Source organism: Ixodes scapularis, unplaced genomic scaffold, assembly GCF_016920785.2.
Source record: "Ixodes scapularis isolate PalLabHiFi unplaced genomic scaffold, ASM1692078v2 PGA_scaffold9__187_contigs__length_104089568, whole genome shotgun sequence".
In the NCBI taxonomy this organism is placed as follows: Eukaryota; Metazoa; Arthropoda; class Arachnida; order Ixodida; family Ixodidae; genus Ixodes; species Ixodes scapularis.
In genome coordinates, this window is record NW_024609884.1 from 53,406,889 (window position 1) to 53,427,884 (window position 20,996).

General features: G+C 44.5%; 1 protein-coding gene across 1 annotated transcript in view; it reads left to right on the forward strand.

The window, feature by feature from the left end:
• Positions 1–20,719, forward strand: part of LOC121045872 — an 81,581-nt gene extending 60,862 nt beyond the window's left edge. The window contains exons 16-19 of the mRNA XM_040499270.2: positions 3,258–3,341; positions 4,923–4,980; positions 6,280–6,395; positions 20,564–20,719. Of these exons, the coding sequence (XP_040355204.1) occupies positions 3,258–3,341; positions 4,923–4,980; positions 6,280–6,395; positions 20,564–20,702 (397 nt within the window). The 3' untranslated portion in view covers positions 20,703–20,719. The remainder of the gene's footprint in view (positions 1–3,257; positions 3,342–4,922; positions 4,981–6,279; positions 6,396–20,563) is intronic.
• The last annotated feature ends 277 nt before the right edge of the window (positions 20,720–20,996 follow it).

Genomic DNA, 20,996 nt, shown 5'->3' on the forward strand with positions numbered 1-20,996 from the left:
GTGCTGTGTTGGAAATTACCGTGCTATTGAGTTCCGCTGTCGCCAATGTTTTCCTTTACCGTGGTGCGGGTAAGTTCTTCGGAGTCTGAACAATTCGACTACGTTGCGATGAAGAGAGAGTGTCTCGTCTTGTTGCGATCCTGAAACTGTTCGTTGGCAGGACAATTGAAACAAGTGAAACGAATTATTCTAATATGTCTGCCACCTGTGGAACAAGCGAGTGTAACCGAGCAACGCAGTCGCGTGCGTGTTATACGATGCATTTCTCGGTAGTGTGGGTTCACCCACTTCAATTTTCTCGGTAAGGGCCGCGGACGTCAAAAGGCTAATATTATAAATTGTTCGCTTAATATAATCTTCTATTTAAACATGGTAGACTCTGCAACTTCAACAAACGACCCGCACTACGACATGGACAATATCGGCCGCAGTGACACTAGTCTTTTACTGATGAAGGCTAGCGACTCTCACGAGACTTTCCGATCACCCTCTGCCCTCACCTAACGCATATCGGGACTGGGCAGTTCATCGATTATCTTTCAGATTACATTCAAGTGATGCTTTAAGTGCGATATATATTTTTGCTGTTTAATCGGAATCTTGTGCTAAAGAAAGTCAGGAAAAAGTTAAAAAAAAAAAATAGACGCTTTAATATTTCTGACGTATTTCTTTCTTTTAGGACACATGCAAACCACTTCAGCATGCTTGCTATTGTCAGCGAGGGTGATTATACTGTTTAAATAATAACTTTAAAAGGACTTCACTTTAGATAAAAGTCTTCCCGTGTTCATATTTCTGTAGACGTCACAACGTGAAGTTTAAAATAGGAATGCATTATGCCAAAAAAATGTTAGTTTTAATCTCTTTCATGCAATATGAATGGTGAAAAATCAGCTAACAAATATATTGCCGCGCGCGCAGCTAGCCAAGTAGGCAGCGCGGCCGTGGCCTAACGGTTATCGTGCCTCCTTCCCACGTGAAGTGCCAGGGTTCGATTCCTAGTAGCGACGCGTCTTTTGTTTATCCTTGCAATTTAGTGTTCCAGTAAAGTCCAGAATCCTCTTGCTTGTTCGAGGTGCGAATGTTCTCGTTGCCGAACCTTTTAGGCCGATTGTTCCAGAATCCAAAGTGTGTACAGTAGGCACGGAATGAAACGCGAACAAGGAGCGCATGGTTTTCGACCCACGCTGAGTCACCTAGAGACGCAACATCGAAGGTTTGGACGCACTGAGCAAGAGTCTAACACATCGAAGGAGGAGTCATCTTTTTGCAGCTCCCATCTGGTTCAGGAGGTGCAGCATCTAGCGAAAACCATGCACCCACTGTTCGTGTTTCATTCCGTGCCGACTGTACATAAGGGGCTCCGCGTGGCGATCCTCAGTCAGTTTCGCCCCAGCGTTCGACTCTGCTGTCACGCCGACTTCAACGTCCGCGACGCTCTGCTTTCTTCTGTTCCAGTTTTTTTTAGTTTTTGGGCACAAGTTCGGCCCCATTAAACGTACAGTTTCTTCAGTTATTATCGCCTCATCAATTGTAATTCGTGACAATATCAATTGATTAGTCTATTAAAGAGCACCGATCCCTCAGATTATTTTTTTTAGAGCGCAGCTCTTAGGCGCCTGTTCCCGGCTTGAGCGGCGTCGGAGTAACCGTGAGGTCACGTGACTTCCCCCCCCCCCCCCTGAGGTCGCGTGACCTCAGGGGGGTCGCGTGACCTCACGGAGGCCACGTGGCCCCCGTGGCGGAGTACTAGGCAGGATGACGTGGTGAGGAGAAGGGAGGAGGGGTATACCCTTCCCTTAGTACCCTTCCATCCTCCCCCTCAAGAGCTGCGCTCTAATTGGGCGTTACAGGGAGTTGTAAACGGCTTTCATTTTTTAATCAAACCATACCTCAATCAACATTCAAAGTTTTAAAAAAGTTATGGTTTGTGAGAGAAACGAAAAATGTGTGGGACCAGCGGTTGTATACAAACCACAACACTACGATTATGGAAGCTTCCGACTTAACAAAAATCGCTTTGCAGAATTTTTACGCACGTGAAACGATACAACACAACCTTTAGTAGGAAGAAACGACAACAAAACCAACAAGCGTTAAATGAAAAGGGCTCAGCTCAGCCGGAAACGGGCTTGCGTCGTCAAGATCCCTGCTTCTCAACGTGCGCCCGTAGCAGAGGACGCACGGCGGTATCCCCGCTTTCGCATGTTTCCTATTTCGGCCGCACGCCGCACGGTGGCGACACGGTTCGCTCTCGAGGCTAATAGTCGTATGTCGCTAGCCGATTGCGCGACTGCTGCGAGTCGCAAGTGCGAATACGCCTTCACTGTTATTTGATTCAAAAGTTGAAGGCGATTTTCGGAAATTTTCGAAGAGAAAATGGAGCACGTTCGATGACATTCGTTTCCGCACATTCGTGGGCTTTGATGGCCGCGATTGTCTCAGTGAAAATTTCCGAAAATCACGCATAACTTTTGAATAAAATACCAGCAAATTCTAAACTTTGGCATTTGGCACCACCATCTTTCGATAAATAGTAATGGTATATATATATATATATATATATATATATATATATATATATATATATATATATATATATATATATATATATATATATGTGCATTTGGGCGAAAAATAAGGGTTCGGCGGTACGCAGTTTTGTTGTGTTTTTTTTCGCGGTCACTTAAAGCACAGTTTTCATGATTTTCAAATGCCCTGAATATGTGAAGAGGTCGAAATGAGGGTTCCCTTTTTAATGCGAAAGCATTAACTGTTCCATGGAGCAAAGCCGGCGTTGTCTGTCCAGCGAAAACGGCACCTAAATCCCCATTGGCTGCGACGCGTCATACCAAATGCTTCGTCACGGAAGCCGGCCTGGCACTTGAGATCAAAGCGGACGCGCCCAAGGAATAAAACACAAAAAAAAAAAGCACAGCAACGCAGATGCATCGTCACGGAAGCCGTGGAGCCGGCGGGGTTCGCTGCGTCTGCGCAGTGGGGAAGTGTGGTGTCACCACCGGAGCGCCGTGTGAAAAAAGAAGATTTGGCGCGCTGCTTGTAGGAATGCGCTGCATGCAGGAATGCTTTCGCATTCCTACAGGTACGCAATCTTAACTGTCTCTGCCAAATTCTTTTGTCTGTTTGATATTGTAAGCTACAGCACACGCAGGAAGAATCAGTGCCTGCCTGGTTGGAGGGCGATCCTCTGCGAGGCTGTCGTTCAAGTTTCAACTGGTTCTCCTTAATCCTTGCAGGCACCCCGTATTCTGGGGACCTAAGAAGCGCATGTTTTTCTTGTCGACTGTCGCGCTCGAGATGGAGCGTCAACACCTGAAATGGTAACACCATTCACTTTCCCCCTTTTCGATTAAGGTCCTTCAAGATCAGTGCCGTTGTTTTAAATGTCTACACACGTTCAGATTCCAACACGGAGAGCGAGGAACGTCCATCATTGTAGGATGTGAGAGGGAGGGAGCCTGAACCATATGCATAACGCGGTCCCGATGAGCTTATCTTCAAACCTACGAGATGCACCATAGTCACTGACAGAGTGAGAACGGCAGGGAGTGTTTTTTGAACTCCCGGCCTCCCACACGCGCTCCATACCTTCCATCGTGTTTTGACCGACCGCGCGCGCTCGAGGGGCGCGGGACTCCGGGGCGTTGTCGAAAGTAGGAAGCTGGCGCTGGAGGCGGGACAACTGAGGCTCCTCCCTGCCCTTCTCACTCTGTCAGTGACTAAGTTAAAGTTTATTTGAGCATAAATACAGAAGTACAATATGTCCACGAGGTGCGGCAAAAGGGCACCAGTATATGTCTCCTGACGAGGCCATGATCACTTCGAAGTTACACGTCGAGCGGCAAAGCATAAAAAAAAAATTAATAAAGAATTACACGCAATACATTTTCGCATGCACCGAGCACAAGCACACAATGCATCTCTAGGGCACCAAATTGAGCATGTGCGCATCTGCAGCTGAGAAAAATCACGTTTAGGCCGTGGAACACTAGCGGTAATTCGGCAACGGACCATGGAATGAATTCTGGCAGGAATAAATGATTCTAGATTGGGTTTGTACTAATCGCATGGTCGTTTAGTGGGTTAAAACAGAACTAGTACACGAGGGTATAGAGAGAAAAAAGCCCGCTTTTCGGTAAGATATTTTTAAAATATAGTGGACTATTTCTTACCACCTTTCCTTTGAAAGCACTCCGCCTTTTCACTGTGATACATCCGCGGTGACCAAGCACGTCAGCCGAAGCCAGCTCACGTATTGGATGGACACGTCCACTGCGTCACTCGGACCTTATGTTCTCGTCAACAGTCGATCTGTCGACGAATATTGGATTCGCGTTCGTGACCAGTGAGTGCCGTGACGTCACTTATCATCATGGAGTTTAATAGTCGAGAAATCAGCTCTGACGTGCCTGTCGACTTCAGCGACACTGCCGTTACTTGCGAATTTCGTTTCTTTCTCGCTACCAGTATGCTGGGCTTATTAACTGTTCAAGTAGGGTAAGAATCGGCTGTCTGAATCAAAACTTGAACTATTGTCGGTAACACCTGTGCAATCTATTTAAACAAATTCACTTCAACATCCCTTCGGCGTTCTTGTGTCCAACGAGGAAAATAATGGCCATGATCCTGTATTCCCTGGCGTACGACACTTAAATATGCGGGGTTGTACGGATTATGTCTTACCTACATCGATTATAAAGGATTTTATTGACTCGTATTACGTTTTAGTTGTTTTTTTTTTTTTATTTAGATATCGTCAGCTATAGTCACATTCGTTCGCATCGTAAAATCAGACTTTGAAAACAAAATATTCTAGAGATGCAGCTCACCCTCGTGCGGCTGACTGAATCATTGTGCGTACTGTCAACTTTCCAGTGCAATCTTCTCCTTCTTTTCTTCAGGCCGCCCGATGACGTCTTGAGGCAGTTTGAGGTGTCTTGCAGTGCCTTCGTCACCTGGGTATTTGTCTCGCAAACTCTTGTGCACTTAGTGATTTCGGCGTTGCAACATAGAAAGTTAAAAAAAAAAAACACTTATGTGCACCACGACCTGCAAAGCCGTTTTTCAGCTTTTAGCTGGTTGCGCGCACAATCAATTTTTGAGAACCTTTCTGCCGCTTCTTGTTAATACTAAGTGATTTAGGGGGCTTTTTTTTTTAATCTATATTTACGTTTCGTCGCTGTTGAGACGTAAACAAAAGTGGACCCGGAACGGTGACGGAGCATATCACCTTGTCCAGTTTAGGCGAGTAAGTAACTCTATTACCAAATGCCAGTCATAGATAGCAATAAACAATACTGGCCTCTACTGTCCTGCTTCTCTAGGAGAGTATATGTTTTGCATTTCATGGACACGTTGAATGATAAAAAGACTAGCATTAGTAAATGTGACGCGTTTTTTTTATCAGACTAAAATTTGTTTTGTTTTATTTATATTTTTTTTTTGTTTCTTTATTTATTTAAAAATAGGTGTCTTTGTTTGTTTATTGACTCTAAATACTATACGGAGTAGGGGTTCTACCGTTGGCGATTTATTTGTTAGAAGTATGACATTTCCATGTTTCAATGAAACGGAATACCCATTGACACATTTGGATTGCAATTGGATCCACTACACACGTGTCAGTTGTTTCACGTTTTGCGTAGCCCGTTATGCGCCCTTGGCGGTCATAGGCATGGTGGTAGATTAAACCAATTGAGGATCAGAAATGTGATTCTGATAACCAGCTTTCGATTAATTTTACAAATGTCAAAAGAGACTAAACAGAACACTAAAGATATCTCAAACTTATACTACGCTCAAATATTGAGAACGAGGACGAGCTTGTACATGGTCTAACATACTGACTAAAGCATTGATTTTGCATTTGTATCATCTTCGTGACACAGCCTCGGGCTCAATATTGTTTGTATCTAATCAGTTTATTTACATACTTAGAAACGTCTAACAGCACTTTCTACTGAGATTTCGGTCGACACCGCCGATATATGCTCGTAAAGTTGCGACGGCGTTCGGAGCGTCGATTTGTCTCGTATGTTTTGTATTATTTTATTCGCATGTACCTCCTATTTTGTGTATTTTTTCTCGTTTCTATCGCTACTCCCGAGTTGGCCACAATGAGAAACTCAACTCTTCATTTATGCGCGGGCCTTTTCCTTCTATAGTGGTCTTCGCCACTTCGATGTATTCCGATGCCAGAGCGAGCACTGCGTGATATTCCATTTCACCGTTGAGTAAATACCCCTTTCTTATGCGCAGAAGAATCGCTTGCCGCCGTGTGTGGTGACAGACAAGTTCGCCACCGAGGACTCGAGCACGGCCATCGTGAGCCTCCTGCGCTTCATCAAATGCTGCGCATTGCACTACGACAGCTTGTGAGTTTGATTTGCAGTGGTTTGACTTTTAATACGAAAGCATTAACTGTCCCATGAAGCGAAGCCGGCGTTGGCCGTAACTGTCTGTACAGCGAAACGGCAGTTAAATTCCTATTGGCCAAAAGCACAGCAACGCAATGCTTCTTCACGGAAGCCGTCGTGAAGCCGGCGGGGTATCATGGAAAATTTCCGGACATTTTGAAGGCCGGAAAAAAACTACAAAAAAAAAGTTTTCTTCCGGAAATTCAGGAAACATTCGAAAAATTCTATCAACTGCTATAATTCTGTAATGATTCGAAATATATTCACAGAGGTCAAAAACCACAAGATATTTCCGCCAATCTTACGGTGGATTATTATATTATATGAACTTTTTTTTAGCATTTACACAACTTTTTTTTTTTTTTTTTTAATTTAGCTGAGCTTCGACTACTCATATGGTAGCAACCGATAGCACCTACGCAGTTATTCGTTCCCGCCGTTAGTGCCGTGCGCACTCTCGACGGGCAGCCGGAGGAGCCATATCACTTTAGCTTTCCCAGCCCCTGAGTGAAAGTCGTGAGCCTCGTACTCGGGTGTAGACGCTTGCCGTGGACCGTGGATCTGTCAAAACTGTGTGATGTGCGCCTTGGAGAGGCCATCCAGGGCAGCTATATTGCTTTAGCTTCCCCAGCGCCGTTTCCGAAACCTCGCGTGCATCGTTCTCGATCGGGTATAAACTTTCGCCGTGGATCCGTCAAAACTGTGCGCTGTGCGCCATGGTGAGCCGCGCTCCAACGTTTGGGGGAACTTTGACGAGCTAAACAGTGATAAGGGGCCAGTGGTCTGAAGGTTTTGCTGTGCCAAATACGAATTTCCCAACGCAACCCGCTTGCGGCAGCGCATCGCATTTTGTCCGAAGCGCCCGCCGAACATCAGGTCTGCAGCATCGGACGACCCGACAAGATCAGAGTCTGGGACATGTCGGTCCAGGAGCCCATTTATGGAAGTTTTACGATCAGAGCGCGCACCTGTGGAAAATGAAAGCCCCAAGCTCCTCAAAATAAGGCCGACAGGTATGCCAAGCAGCGAACATCTATAGAAGCGTTCGTTGATAGAATGACGCAAGAGCGTCAAAGCAAGCTTGACGAGGCGCTATTCGAGCGATATATGCTAGTGGAACGCTTTTATCAGTTACGGAAAGCAGATACTGGCGAGAAACGCTCAAGCTCCTCAGGCCCGCGTTCGTGCCCCCTTCCAGGCATTTTTTAGCTGGACGGCTCCTGGAGGCCGAGTGTGCCCGAGTGATGACGCAGGTGGGAGAAGAAGTCCACGCCGCTTTTTTGCGTCACTGTACTCACAGACAGCTAACCGAATGTACGGGGCGAGAGCATCTTGAACTTTGTGGTGGCTACACCAAAGCCTATTTTCTACAGCGCCGTGGAGACGGAAGATCACAGGCTCACAGAAAACTACAACGCGGAGAGATTTTGAAGGTTGTGGAGAAAGGCTTTCGCTCTTGTTACCGACAATGCAAGCAACATGAAGACCGCGTGGACAATAGTCAGTATGCGTTATCGAAGCGTCACTATTCTTGGATGCTGTGCTCATGGACTAAAACTTGTTGCTGCCGGACATGCTCAAACTGGTGACATTGCAAGAAGTATGTAAAAGGTCCAAGGCTGTAATCAAGTATGTTAGAGTCACGTGGTTGCGGCTCACTTTGCTAAGAGGCAAAAAGACTGCTATGCTGGAAACCAGACCACATTAAAACTACCAGCTGAAACTCGCTGGGCGGGCACTTTGATGTCACTGGAAGGCATACTGGAGAACAAAGAAGCTTTACAGAAAACTGTGATCGCTGCATAGCTTCAAGTGAGCAGGGAAATAGGAAGAACAGTATTAGATGAAAACTACTTTCGGCGAGATGTGCCAAGCACCTTCCACGTGTTGCAGCCAGTTACCCGTGCTATTTCAGAGGTTGATTCAGACACTGCTGTTCTCTCAGACGTCTATGGGATCATGTTCAAAGAAACAAGACTAGTCGAAAGGCCCTTCCAAACTCTGCCTTGACACAGGGCGAAAAGAAAAAGTAGCAGAAATTCTGCGTGAACGACGCAACTTTATTTGCCGTCCAGTACATGCGGGCGCAAATTTGCTAGACCCGAAGCTCGAAGAGCGGTGTGCTTAAGTGAAAAAGAGGTATGCTACGCAATGGACTACATCACAGAGACGGCAGAGAGGTTATGTCTCGATGCTGGAAAAGTGCTGTCAAATCTTGCCGAAAATCGGGTCCTGTCAGGTGCTTGGTCGGAGAAGGCATTGAAGGACTCGGCGAAGCATATTCCACGGTCCACGTGGTGACAAGGGCTGTGTACCTCTGAGCCCCTGACACCAATTGCTTGTCGCCTTCTTCAGGTTACACCCTCCTCCGCTGCGTGCGAACGAAACTGGTCGAAGCTCAGCGGCGTCCACACCAAAAGTATTAACCGACTCAAGGGACACAGAGTGCGGAAGTTGGTGTTTGTTTGCTCCAATCTCGATCTGAGCAGCCCTGATCTGAAATGCGACGACGGAGATGACTCAACAGAGACTCAGAGTAGCGCTAACTAACAGACTGCTTTGGAATATCCGTCTTAAGTTACAGAAGATATCTTGTCAATGCGTGCATAGCTACCACGTCCAAGGTTGGTACTTAGTTTAGTTCTGCACTCTTTAGTGAAGAACTAGTTCTATCCTTAGAAGAGAAATGGGTCATGACAAACTAAATCAATGTTGTTAAACTTCACTGCCCCTTGAATGTGATAATTTAACGTTGCATTAATACATGGCACTACCTTCATGATAGTACATACAGCAATTCCTTTCTTTAATGTTTGGCATGCGACTATATTTCGTCAATCTGCTCTTATGTCACTTAAAGCTATGTTCATGCTGGTGCGGTAGTTGAGACTTGGCTGTAAGTTGAGAGTTTCATATATTAATTTATTGACCGAGAAACACGCCATAGATGACTTATAAACACGACTTCATCGCATGCGTACACACTACACCAACAAACCTCAGACAGCACTGTAATTTCTCCTCCGTCTAAAGCTTTCACCAAAGTCTTAAATATTTATAGCCATGCTGAACAACAAAAAGCAACGGTCATTCGGGATGGTTGGTGCATAGTTTTTAGAGAACGCAAACGGTGCAACGACGGAGCGAGGCGGCAGACAACCCGAGGTGCTCGTGTTTCCTCACTTGCCCCGTCGTCGCGTTGCTTTGTTTTCTTGGGGGCTGAAAGATGTATTATGGTTAGTATAGCGTGATTAAGTTTCCGCCTGCTCTGCCGACAAAACTCAATTCAGAGGTGCGTGATGACTATTTTCCCTTTCGATGGGGTCAGTGACATCAATTATAAAGTTCATTGCAGAAATGTGCTTAATAGGTTTGTTAATACTTGAGAAACTTGGGTTTCGTTTTTGCTTTTTTTTTTTTCTTTTTTTCGAATACTATGTCGGGGGGAAAAACCAGAAAAAGCAGGTTTTTCCCCAAAGAATTTCCGTTTTTTTCCCGAGCCCTCGCAACACCAGGCGGGGTTCGCCGCGCCTGCGCAGTGGGGGAGCGTGATTTCACCGCCGGAACGCCGTGTGAAAAAGGGAAGACGTGGCGCGCTGCTTGGAGGAATGCGCTGCGTGTAGAAATGCTCTCGCATTCCTACACGTAAGCAGTTTGAAGTGTTTTTTTTTTTTTTTTTTTTAAGAAGACAGGGGGCATACGACGTACTTCACTCGCTTTTGTCTTAAACCATTCGCCTACATACTCCGTTTCACTTGAGTCCGCTACCGCAGCCGACGCGATAATCTCATAGAGACAATGAGGGAGTGCCGCCCGAAAGTGCATCGTCATGGCGCTCGTCACCTTTGTGCGTTTTCTACAACGAGGCTTAGAGCGAAAAACTGTGTTGTACAATTTTGACCACTAGACACGAGACCGTACCAAATCCTGAGGCTTATACGCAAAACTGAGCCGAGATTTGTATTGCGATCGCTGTAAAAAAAACATTACAAACTATTTTTTTTTTCTTTTGCAATGCTGTTGGCCCTAGGGTGCCTACATGTCTCCGCTCCGCTTTAGAGTGGCGCCAACTTCTTGTTAGCCTTTCGCAGATCCTCTCCCACCGCCATTTTTTCCCACTTCTTATTTTGCTAAACGTAAACAACGTTGAGTTTCTGTAGTCTCGACACACCGGCAACACTGTGAGGCCACTTCCGTTTCCGTTCATGAGAGGAGTGCGAGGCTCAGCGGGATGGCGGTCGTCGTGGCTGTCGCTCTCTTTATTCGGGTGTTTCATATATTGAAGTTGCGAGCAGGAAGTGTGCGTTGCTTTTATCGAAACGCGAGTTCCCGCGACAAAATGGAACGCAACAGACCGGCATTGAACGCCGAAACCTCGCCGTCGGAACGAGATCGGTGAGCGCTCCCTAGCCCTAACGAGGATTAGCGGCGTAGTCCGAGCGCGCGACCGGCGAGTGTGACAAAATGGTCGACGAAAACAGCGGAGGTTGCCATGGTGACGAGGTAGGCAACACTGGTTTGTCGGCAACAGGTATCACAAACGTTGTCGCCACCCTAAACAACGGAGTGGCGGAAACATGTAGGCACCCTAGTTGGCCCAAGAGATCAGTGTCTAACTCCGATAAAAACTCAAAATACTGAACCGCGGCTTTGCGAAGCTGCACAAGTTTTTGTCGTAAAAGCACACTTTGGACTTAAAACGAACGGCACATAACTTATCTCGTCGGTACTTTTATTAAAGATCCATAAGCAATTATTCTGTGCACGGTACTTTGTTAAAATCTAGACGTAACACCATAAGGTCACGTGTGTAGTGGTCAAAAATGGCAACATGGGCGGCGGCCGCGAGGGGGGGGGGGGGGGGGGGGTCACTTTCAGCTGCCAGCTTATCGCTTTAAGTCCAAAAAAAAAAGCGCGCAGGATTGCGACGCATTTACTGTGCTTGATTGGTTGAGTCGGTGACTGCAGACGCACAAAGGCGACGAATGCCGTGACGATGCACTTTTTGGCGCTCCCTGACCGGCTCCTTCGGATCGAACCGCCAGCTGCGGTCGGACTGACATGGGGTATAGATCTTTGCACCGCTTATCACCCCGTGCGAAAAATGCCGAGTCACTGAGCTGTGGACGCATGCGCAGCGTGCGATATATATCACGCAGCAGAGCAACAGCGCATGCTCGGAAGGCGTTCCACAGCCCTGCAGACAAAGATGGTAGCGCACAGAAGGCGATTTTGTAGCGTGAGCTAATCTGGCCGAGGTTGAGCAGTTTCGCGCAGAGTGTCGAACCGATATTTTTATCGGTTCGGTTCGGGTTCGGGTTCACGGCTTTCGGTTCAGTTCCGGTTCAGTTCCGGGGCGCAAAAATAATGGTTCAAACCGGTTCGAACCGGTTTGAACCGCTAAATTGAGAATATATTTTCTGCGTTGTTCTGTCAATAGGCACTATTTAGGCCATGAAACTAACTGCTGTAAACAATCTGATTTTTGCGAGGACCTATTTTTGATAATTTCGCGAATCGCCTACAATTCGCGAAAAAATGGGTCCCGCGAACAATTTCGGTAAAATGTAAACAGATTGAAATTTATAGTGAGATTCCACCGCGTCGAGAAAATTACGACCCACGAATTATTCCAAAACTTCAGCTTTGACCTAAATCGCGAAATATTGAGCCCACGAAAAATAAGTCGTTTACAGTATATAGTTTTCTTTTTTTTTTATCGTTTGTTCAATCCAGTTTTGTTTTCAGGTACAAAAATTATAAAATTCTGTTATTTATACCTACACAACAAGAAAGGAAAATCTCCATTAACATACCAAACGTCGTGTTTATACGACTCAACCTCCCTTCGTTTACCAGAGTCACATACATTGTACCTGAATCGAAATGTTTTCGCGAAGTGAAGTAGGTTGCCTAAAATACCCGTGACAGGTACAACTTTGTATCGCAGTATTAGATGTTGAATCGTGGTTTGGCCCTTGAACTAAGAAATTAATTACAGTGAATAAAATCATGAAATGGGCACCTCGTCGCCATATATACCATAAAATGTGTTTTACGGAATACATTTCACAATATATATATGACGACGAGACGACTGATCTTAAGGCAATATAATTTTTAAAATGTCACGAAAGTCATGGGACAAGTCCTTCCACTCTATATTTTATAAAAACACTAAGCGACAATCGCAATGCTTGTTTTTTCTAACTAGCATTGTTTGCTCTCAGCACCATGATGCGGGCGACGAATCATGCGAAAAGGAGTGGCTGAAATTGTTCACTCTAACCTATGAGCTCCTTCGTACTGAGATCGAATCTGACCTAAAACAGTGCTTACCCATGCGAACATTTTCTATATTGGATAAACTGGCATAGCCTGGTTCTGAGGTTTGCTCTTGACAAAATGCCGGTCAATTTAATTTGCAAATAAGCATCACCCTCTCTAATTGATGATTTTTGTCAAATAGAACAAAGTGGGATTTCATGCTCTACTCAATTCGGAAGCTACTTAATTGGACACTTTCTGAGAGTTTAAGTGTGCAATCGTCATAGTTCCATCATTCGTTCCAGTAAAAAAAGGCGATAATAAAAACACATAAAAAACGCAATAATAAACTTCTATATATTTGAGAAGTTATATATGCGTGAGGAACACATATAGTTATTTAAATTAGCTTCAAAATAAAAAAAAAAAAAACATTATTTAAAGCTTTTCCAAATCACCTACAGGAATTAAGTATATTTGTATTATCATCGATAAATTTGACTTTATGAAGTTCACAAAACCGCCTGAGACCGACACGGAAGGACGATACTCGAAAATACGCCAGCTGTTGAGACTTCGGCAACGTGCTTTTGTTAGCTGTTTTGCAGTGTAAAATACTGGGTTGCAGGGTATGCCAAAAAACACTGTGGTCACATGATATATCGCAAGGCAAATACACGAAATGTGCAGAAATAAGGAGATGACACGCAATTTTTTTCTAAATAATCCCTTACACAACGCTTTACTGCAAAAAGAGATGCATAGAAATGCATAAAATGATATCCCTAATTAAACATAGATTCCTCGCAGGGCAAATGAAGATTTTTAGAATCCTAATATAAGTCACTTTTGGGCATCAGCTTGCCTCAGCTCGAAACGTCGCGAGATACTACTAATGTTATCTTAGGTTTTACGTGCACTTGTTTTGGGACCTTACTTCACGACTCTGTTCTTTATCAGTCATGTGCTGCAACATTTCATTAGGCTGCCGTATATCATCGCGAGACTGCTATAAATACTACACAACTTTACACCTTGGACGTCTACTGCTAGTGTTGCGAACGTCGCACTTCACCAGAAAGCTGAAGTATTTAACATGGTTTGCACGTGACGTAATCGCACTAGATACTGGTTGTCATTGCGAGTTGTTCTTGCTGAGAATATCAAACCCGATGGGGCAAAATGCACGCTGCAAAATTTTCGCGCTCAGTGCAAGCTATGTATTTGAGAGGCACACATTTTTCTTGTTGGTGTATCGTCGTTAGACACGGCGCGAGTATCTGGCGCGGCGAAAACGTTCTTTCTGGCAAGAGTGTTTTTACAAATAAAAGTTGTACCAACTACCCATCTGTCACTATCGTTTCCAGGCCACGCTTTCTAGTCTGCGCCGAAAGTGCGCGGTAGAGGAATCTTTACGACGCAGTATGCTTTAAAACTACCCCCCTCCCCACTCCCTTTTTTTTAGTTGCTCCTCAAGATACTTTTTATTCCTCAGGGATTGCCTGCTCCGTATTGAGTGGTGTTCACTCGACAATTATATTTGTGTCACTCGTTAACAGTAATTCTTCCTTGCTTTTACTTTGCACCAAACTGTGAAGGTTAAACAAAATACAGGGCGGTCGAAACTTGGAGAACTTGAGAACGACGCTCCTGTGAGACTTAGAGCGGCTGCCAACGTTTGGCTATCCCCGTGAGACCACTAGGATCTTTCTTTTCAGCTATCCCTCACGTACACACTAATAGTTCCATGTAACGTGGGACTAATACGTCACATTTAGACCCTTTAACACTTCTATTCTCGGTACAACTTTCTGAGGCAATTCAGCAATAACGAAAACATGTTTGGGAGCCTCAATGGTGTGCATATATGTAAAATGGGCCGTGCAGCATTTTTTTTACCTTCAGTTCAATAAATACCGCCAAGTTGTAATCCCTGACGTTGATAACTTGCAAAAGCATCCATTAGTTTGTTCCTCCGAGAAATTAGAGACAGTCGAAAAAAAGAAATGAAACAGCTTTCCCCTCCTCAACTCGCAATTAGAACTATCAGCCCCGTGATCTGATCCTAATATATGCAGCTTCAGTGTTTATCATAGTCATAAGCAGGGTTGGCAAAGCGAAGCATGGGCTGATCTTCAGATATAGTTTTAGTTGGGCTATAATGGGGTCCGAGCCCAACTAAAGCGACAAACAGAAACAAACGACAGCGGCTAGCCTTAAACCAGAGTATTTCGCGATTTGACAGGCTTTGTAGAATAAAGAAGGCTATGCTTAAACACGAGTATCATGCACACGATGGTACCATTTGCAGGCTTGTAAACACTCCTGCTAACTTCGCGAGCACCGAACAACTCAAAGCCGTGTAAAGGTACCATCGCGAACATGCTGCATGTGTCTGAGGCTTGTCGCTTTCGTTTGCTTCTGCTTCTAGCTCTAGTGGGACTCGGGCCCATCATAATCTTTGAGTTGAACACGAGCCGTTACCCGAATGTTTGGCGATACTGGTTGTCATGAACCAGAGCATTTGACTTGGGATCATGACAATCGGGTACATCATGGTGTCATGGGACTCTCAGTGCGAAGTTGTGATGTCATGTGACGTCACGGTATCAACAACGTTAATAGATCTAGCGACGTCCTCAATTTGAATCGACTTTACGCGGTGAGTCACGTGACGTCACGGGGTCACGTGATGTGACATTACTTGACAGCATGTCTTGACATTATGACGTCACGTGACGATGTGACACATGGCTATTCATAGTGCCGATAAGAAAGCGCCGCAAAAAACCAGGATTTATTATACATTGGAATTCTGTATATGACGATTTGATCAATACTTAGAGGAATTAACGTGCCAATTTTTTATTCCCAAATAATAAATTTGTAATACTAACAAAAAAAAATTACCGTGAACCGTTTTGAACCGGTTACCGTTATATTTTTTTCCGGTTCCGTTCCGGTTCAGTTCCAGGATGGCGGCGAAGATTTCGGTTCGGTTCAGTTCCGGTTCGGCTAAAAATAACGGTTCTGTTCCGGTTTTCGGTTCGGTTCGGTTCCGGTTCGACACCCTGGTTTCGCGTGGCTCCCAAAGAGCCGTGATGCGCATGCGCGAGGAGCAGTGACCTCACACGGTGCACAGCTGGCGCGCCGGAGCCGCCGCCGCGCCCGCCTCGACGGTCTGGGCATTCCGGAGGAGTGACATCATAGCCGCGGCAAACGCACTGGCGCCGGCGCGTGCCCAGCTGTGCGCCTCCGTTGCGCAGTAGCCAAGTCTGACGCTGCACCGGAGCCACTTGATAGCGCCTCTCATTTCGTGCGCATAAGCTCACGCTACGTATATCCTGGCAGAGCCGAGCTATAGAGACTGCAAATTGAACACAAACGAGAAGAAAAGCGACCGGGATTTGTATTACAGAGCAGAAATCTAACTCACAGTTTAAAAAAAAAAATGTTTCCCGGAGATTTATTACATTAGAATGTGCCGTCAACAGACCCTTGAAGAATTCTCAAATATTGCTGTACAGCGTTTTCAAAATAGGTTTATAAGAAGAGAAAAAAAAAACATTGCACGCATTTGTAAGCATAACAAATTGTTATGTGCGTTTCGTTGGTATTTTACAGCATGTTTGAGATATATACTATCGTGCAGAAGGCCCGATAAATATGATGTGACCGCGCTAAAATTGTATATAGAGTCTGAAAACAGATTACGCCTAGATTCCACCGAGAACCTGAACTGTAGCGCAGCTATTCTTGGCGACGAACGAATGTATATATATATTGGATAAGCTGGAAGATGCAGGGAGGCCAGAAGCTTTAAGAGCGGCATTTTTCATTCTTTTTTTTTTTATGATAGTTCTTTCCTGGGCAAGTAAAATGACTGCTGTTTTTCTTTTTATACTCCTAATTAGCGGGATAAAAAATAAACTTAATAGATCAGCCGGTTCGACTTAAAATAGATTTCAAAGCTGCTCTTTCTTTAAAAAGTTTTTTTTTTTTTTTATTGGCAAAGGCGACAGAAGGCTTGGATAAATAAACTATACTTACAAGTAGAGACTCTACCATGGTTAACACCTGTAAAAACACCGAGCTAAGATATATTTGATTTTCTGACCTTACTTCCCAGACACCGATTTCGAGTCACGTAAAACGGTGCTTCCCAATCTGCTACCCTTCGACCCACCAAAAACAAAAATATCGCGGCGTGGCGCGGCGCGACCCCCTCGGCTTGTGGCGATGCATGCCACCTTCGATTTTAGTGCTTGTATGCGGTAATACGCAGTATTGGCACTGACATTTTATTGAATAGAATGAATCGGCGGGGCCCGAAACCATCGAGAAATGAACACAGGCCAGCAGAAATGACTGTTTTTATAACAACTAAAGTGAGCTTGTTTGTTAGAGCGCAGTTTCTCAAAACGAGGGCTGAGTTTCCACACCGCAAGTCTCAGTTTCTGATTGGTGTTGAGCTGCGACCTGTATGCTTTTATTGACCTTACCGCAAAGAAGCCAGTTTTTTTTTTTTTTTTTTTAGTTCTTGAGTCACTATGCAGCACCCCTTGGGGTCGCGACCCAGAGTTCGGTAAACACTGACGTAAAACATGTATTCTAATATGACGACTTGTTTATCCGACTATAACCTCCGCGGCGGGAACGATTCGAGAAAAAGCGCACATTTTAATCTCGTTATGCGACCTTTGAGCCCACAAATTCTGCAAACAAGCCCATGACTTCTGTTGTTGTTGTTTTTTTTTTTGTTTTTTTCAATCCACAGTTATGGTGACTTGTGCAGTTTTTTGCTTGAAAAAATAATGAAAAAAAGGCGTCTATCGGTTTTTACAGGTTGCACAAAAAGTTGCTGACCTCTAGGACAGGGGAAAAAGTATACCAGGGTTTGAAGCTTTCGTGTGTGTGTGTGTGCGTTTTTTATTTCTTCAAATTTGACGGTTTTTTTTTTGTTTGTTTTTGTTTTTTAATCGCAAAATTAAATTTTTGGTTTTTTCGGTGAATATTTTTTTTCAAGTTCATTGTTCTTGTTTCGTGCATATGACAAAAAAAATATTCCCAAAACGTTTTTTTATATATATTTTTGTTTGCATGTTTATTTGAGAGCACTGAACGAATATTATCAAAGATTCATGTTTATTACGGTGATGTTGGGAATTTACAGCTGCCATATGAAAAGTGTATTAATCCGGGTGCAAAGTGATCGGGTCTAAAATGTAACAAGATTAATTCAGCACTTTTGTCACCGTTCAGCATACAATATTAAAAATGACAACGACATAGTCAAATGTAGCCGCCCAAAAGAATCGGAAATTTCGAATCAATTCACACTTCATGTGCTCACGAAACTCTGCTTGTAATGCTTTTGTGCGAGTTTCAAGGCGCTGGTATTGAAGTGCCAGACCTGATTATCAACGAGGTGGGAATCTTCTCTGCTCTGCTTCACTTAGACACAAAGACGTCGACCAGGCCAGACAAAATACCAAACGCATTTTTTTACAGATATGCCGAAAGGTGCACGAAATACCTCCATATCGTTTTCAGCAAACGCTTACAAAAAGCATAAGTGCCCGAAGACTGGAAAATCGCTAGAGTAACCCCTGTCCGTAAAGCGGGTGATAAGTTCCCCGTTTCTAACTATCGCCAATATTCTTGTTGAGTATTGCGAGTAATGAAATGGAACCTAAGTACCCTCTTAGAGAACAAGAACTCTTTCTTGGGTAGCCAGCGCGGTTTTCGACGTGGCTTTTCAACAGTCGCCCAGCTACTCCACACGAGCAACGAAATTGTGTCCATTCTGGACAAGGGCGGAAAAATCGATGCCGTTTTGGGGGGATTTTGAAAAACCTTTTGAACGGGTGTCTCACTATAACATAATGTTAAAACTTCGACATTTACTAAAAAAAACGACCAAAGTCTTCGGTGGCTTGACTCGTACTTATCCGTTAAAATAGACAGGACCAAATCGCCTCTGCCACCAATTCTTTCAGGAGTCCCTCACTTCCCTTCCTAATTTATTTCAACGACTTGGCATACAACTCACCTGTCCGCTGCCGGATTTTTTTTGTTTTTTGTAGAGGATTGCAGTGCGTATTTAGCTATATATATAGTATATGGTCTACAGGCGACCAGGTAACTCTAAATGATTTCCTAGCAGCCGTTTCCGGATGGTGGCAATCTTGGCAAATGAGTTTAAATACCGCTAAGTGCACACATATGACTATTACACGCAAAAAAACGACCGCTCAGGTACAGATATATGAATAATACTGAGATTAGCCTAGTCACACAGTTTAACTACCTAAAATAATTATAACTTCTAATCTAAGTTCGAAGAACAACATTATTAGAATTGTCTCGGCGGCTAGAAAAGGGTTATGGTTGTTAAGACACCGGCTAAAACATTACACTAGCAAAACAAAGTTGGTAGCCTACATATCTCTTGTAAGACCACTACTAGAGTACGGTGACATTATCTGGGACCGCCACACAAAAACCGATACCGAATGCATCGAGCGCGTACAGAGGAAGGCGCTTCGATTCACTTATCACGCTTATGGTAGAAACGTCTCGGTGACAGAACTCTGAACCGTTCTGGGCTCCTACATTAAAATCCCGCCGCCAGCGTCATCGACTAAAGCTCCTCTTTAACGTAGTCGATAACCAGACAGGACTGAATTTCCCCGACTATATGCAATTTAGCACAGCGCGACCGACTAGGAATCAACACAATAAAACGATGCTGATGCCTCAATGCAGGACAAACGCCCATATCGGTTTCCTTTTTTTCCGAGAACGATAACCGAATGGAGCGATCTTTCGCGTGACGTGGTCGGTACAACATCCCAGGATGTCTTTGTACGTTCTATTGGTACCTACTTGTGAGTAAAGTGAGTTTATTTTACTTTTATTTTCCATTATCTCTTCGAGAATGAAGTTCACAGCAACACCCCGCTATTTTTGTCATTTCTTACCGGCGATTGTGGCACCCTATGTTTATGTCCCCTGCCAATAACTTTGTTTGGTCTTATAGTTGCTATCTTCACTCCTGAGTGTAGCAGTTTTCTTTTTTACCCATTCTATCAATTGTATGTACTATATGCCCTATTGGTTTCTCTTGCTGATGCTTTTGTTCCTCATGAGATGTCACATGTATAAAAAATAAAAATAAAAACTGTATGTAACCACTCCTGCCCTGGCAGCCAAAATGGAGCTAGTAGTATTGAATAAATAATTTTAAAAAATAAGGCCACTATAATCTTTACTGCTATGGATGGAGACGGTACTCACAGAAAGAGCTTTCTTAAACAGAGAATATACGAGAAGTTTCAATCATGCCGCCTTCCGCCTCGACGTCTGCTCAACGAAGTTATTTTCCGCTATGGACCCTTCTATAGTCAACAAATCTAGTAGAAACAAAGCCTTCAAGGTGCGGTTTGAACTATCCTTAAAGGTAGAAAGCATATGGAGGTCCTATATTTTTATTCTCTATAAAATAAAACGTCAGTCTAAGAAATCACTATTTCCGAGGCAACGCCAACGATTGCACACGGAACATGTAATTTTCCGTGGCCTTGTCGTCTAGGTGGTGTTGGTGGAGCAATCATCATTTCTAAACGAATAAAGGAGAAAAAATATGGAGAGGAAGTTTTAGGCGCAGTGGACACTTTTTGAGGCTGGGATCGTGCCAAAATTTCGTTTTCTTAAATCCTCATAAAAGCCGGCGTTATTTCTAAACTTTCTTCTCTATACATGTTGTTTTTCTTCGCGAGAATGGATGCAGTATTGCCTGATTACGTCCAACTTTTCCCAAGTTAATACCTACGGGTGTTGTTGTTTTTTTTCTTTAGGTCGACGGAGGCGCAGTCCTACATCCGGCAACCGGAGAAGTTGTTCGAGGACGCGTTTCCTGGCCTCCTGATGGCGGTGCATGGCGTCGTGCGAAGAACCCACTGGCGCTACTGTCGTGGCATCGAGGCTTTTTTCTGAAGACTCCCTTTGGGGTGGCGCCCCTTTGGGTGCGAAAACAACCTCGGCCGCCGTGAGGTGTGTGAAGTGGGCGTGCCCCGACTTTTGGTCGCCCAAGGCGTCGGGACCTTCGACGAGCCCCTCCGAAGTCTCCCCGGACTCTTTCGAGCAAGCGCCGCCGAAAACGAAAAGCGCGCTGAGGTGGTCAACGACGGCACATGGCTCAGAGGGTCAGATATGAGCATGGATGATACTAGGCAAGTGGTGAAATTAAAAGTAACAGGCTAAAAGACTGTTCTCAGTGTCGGTTTTTGA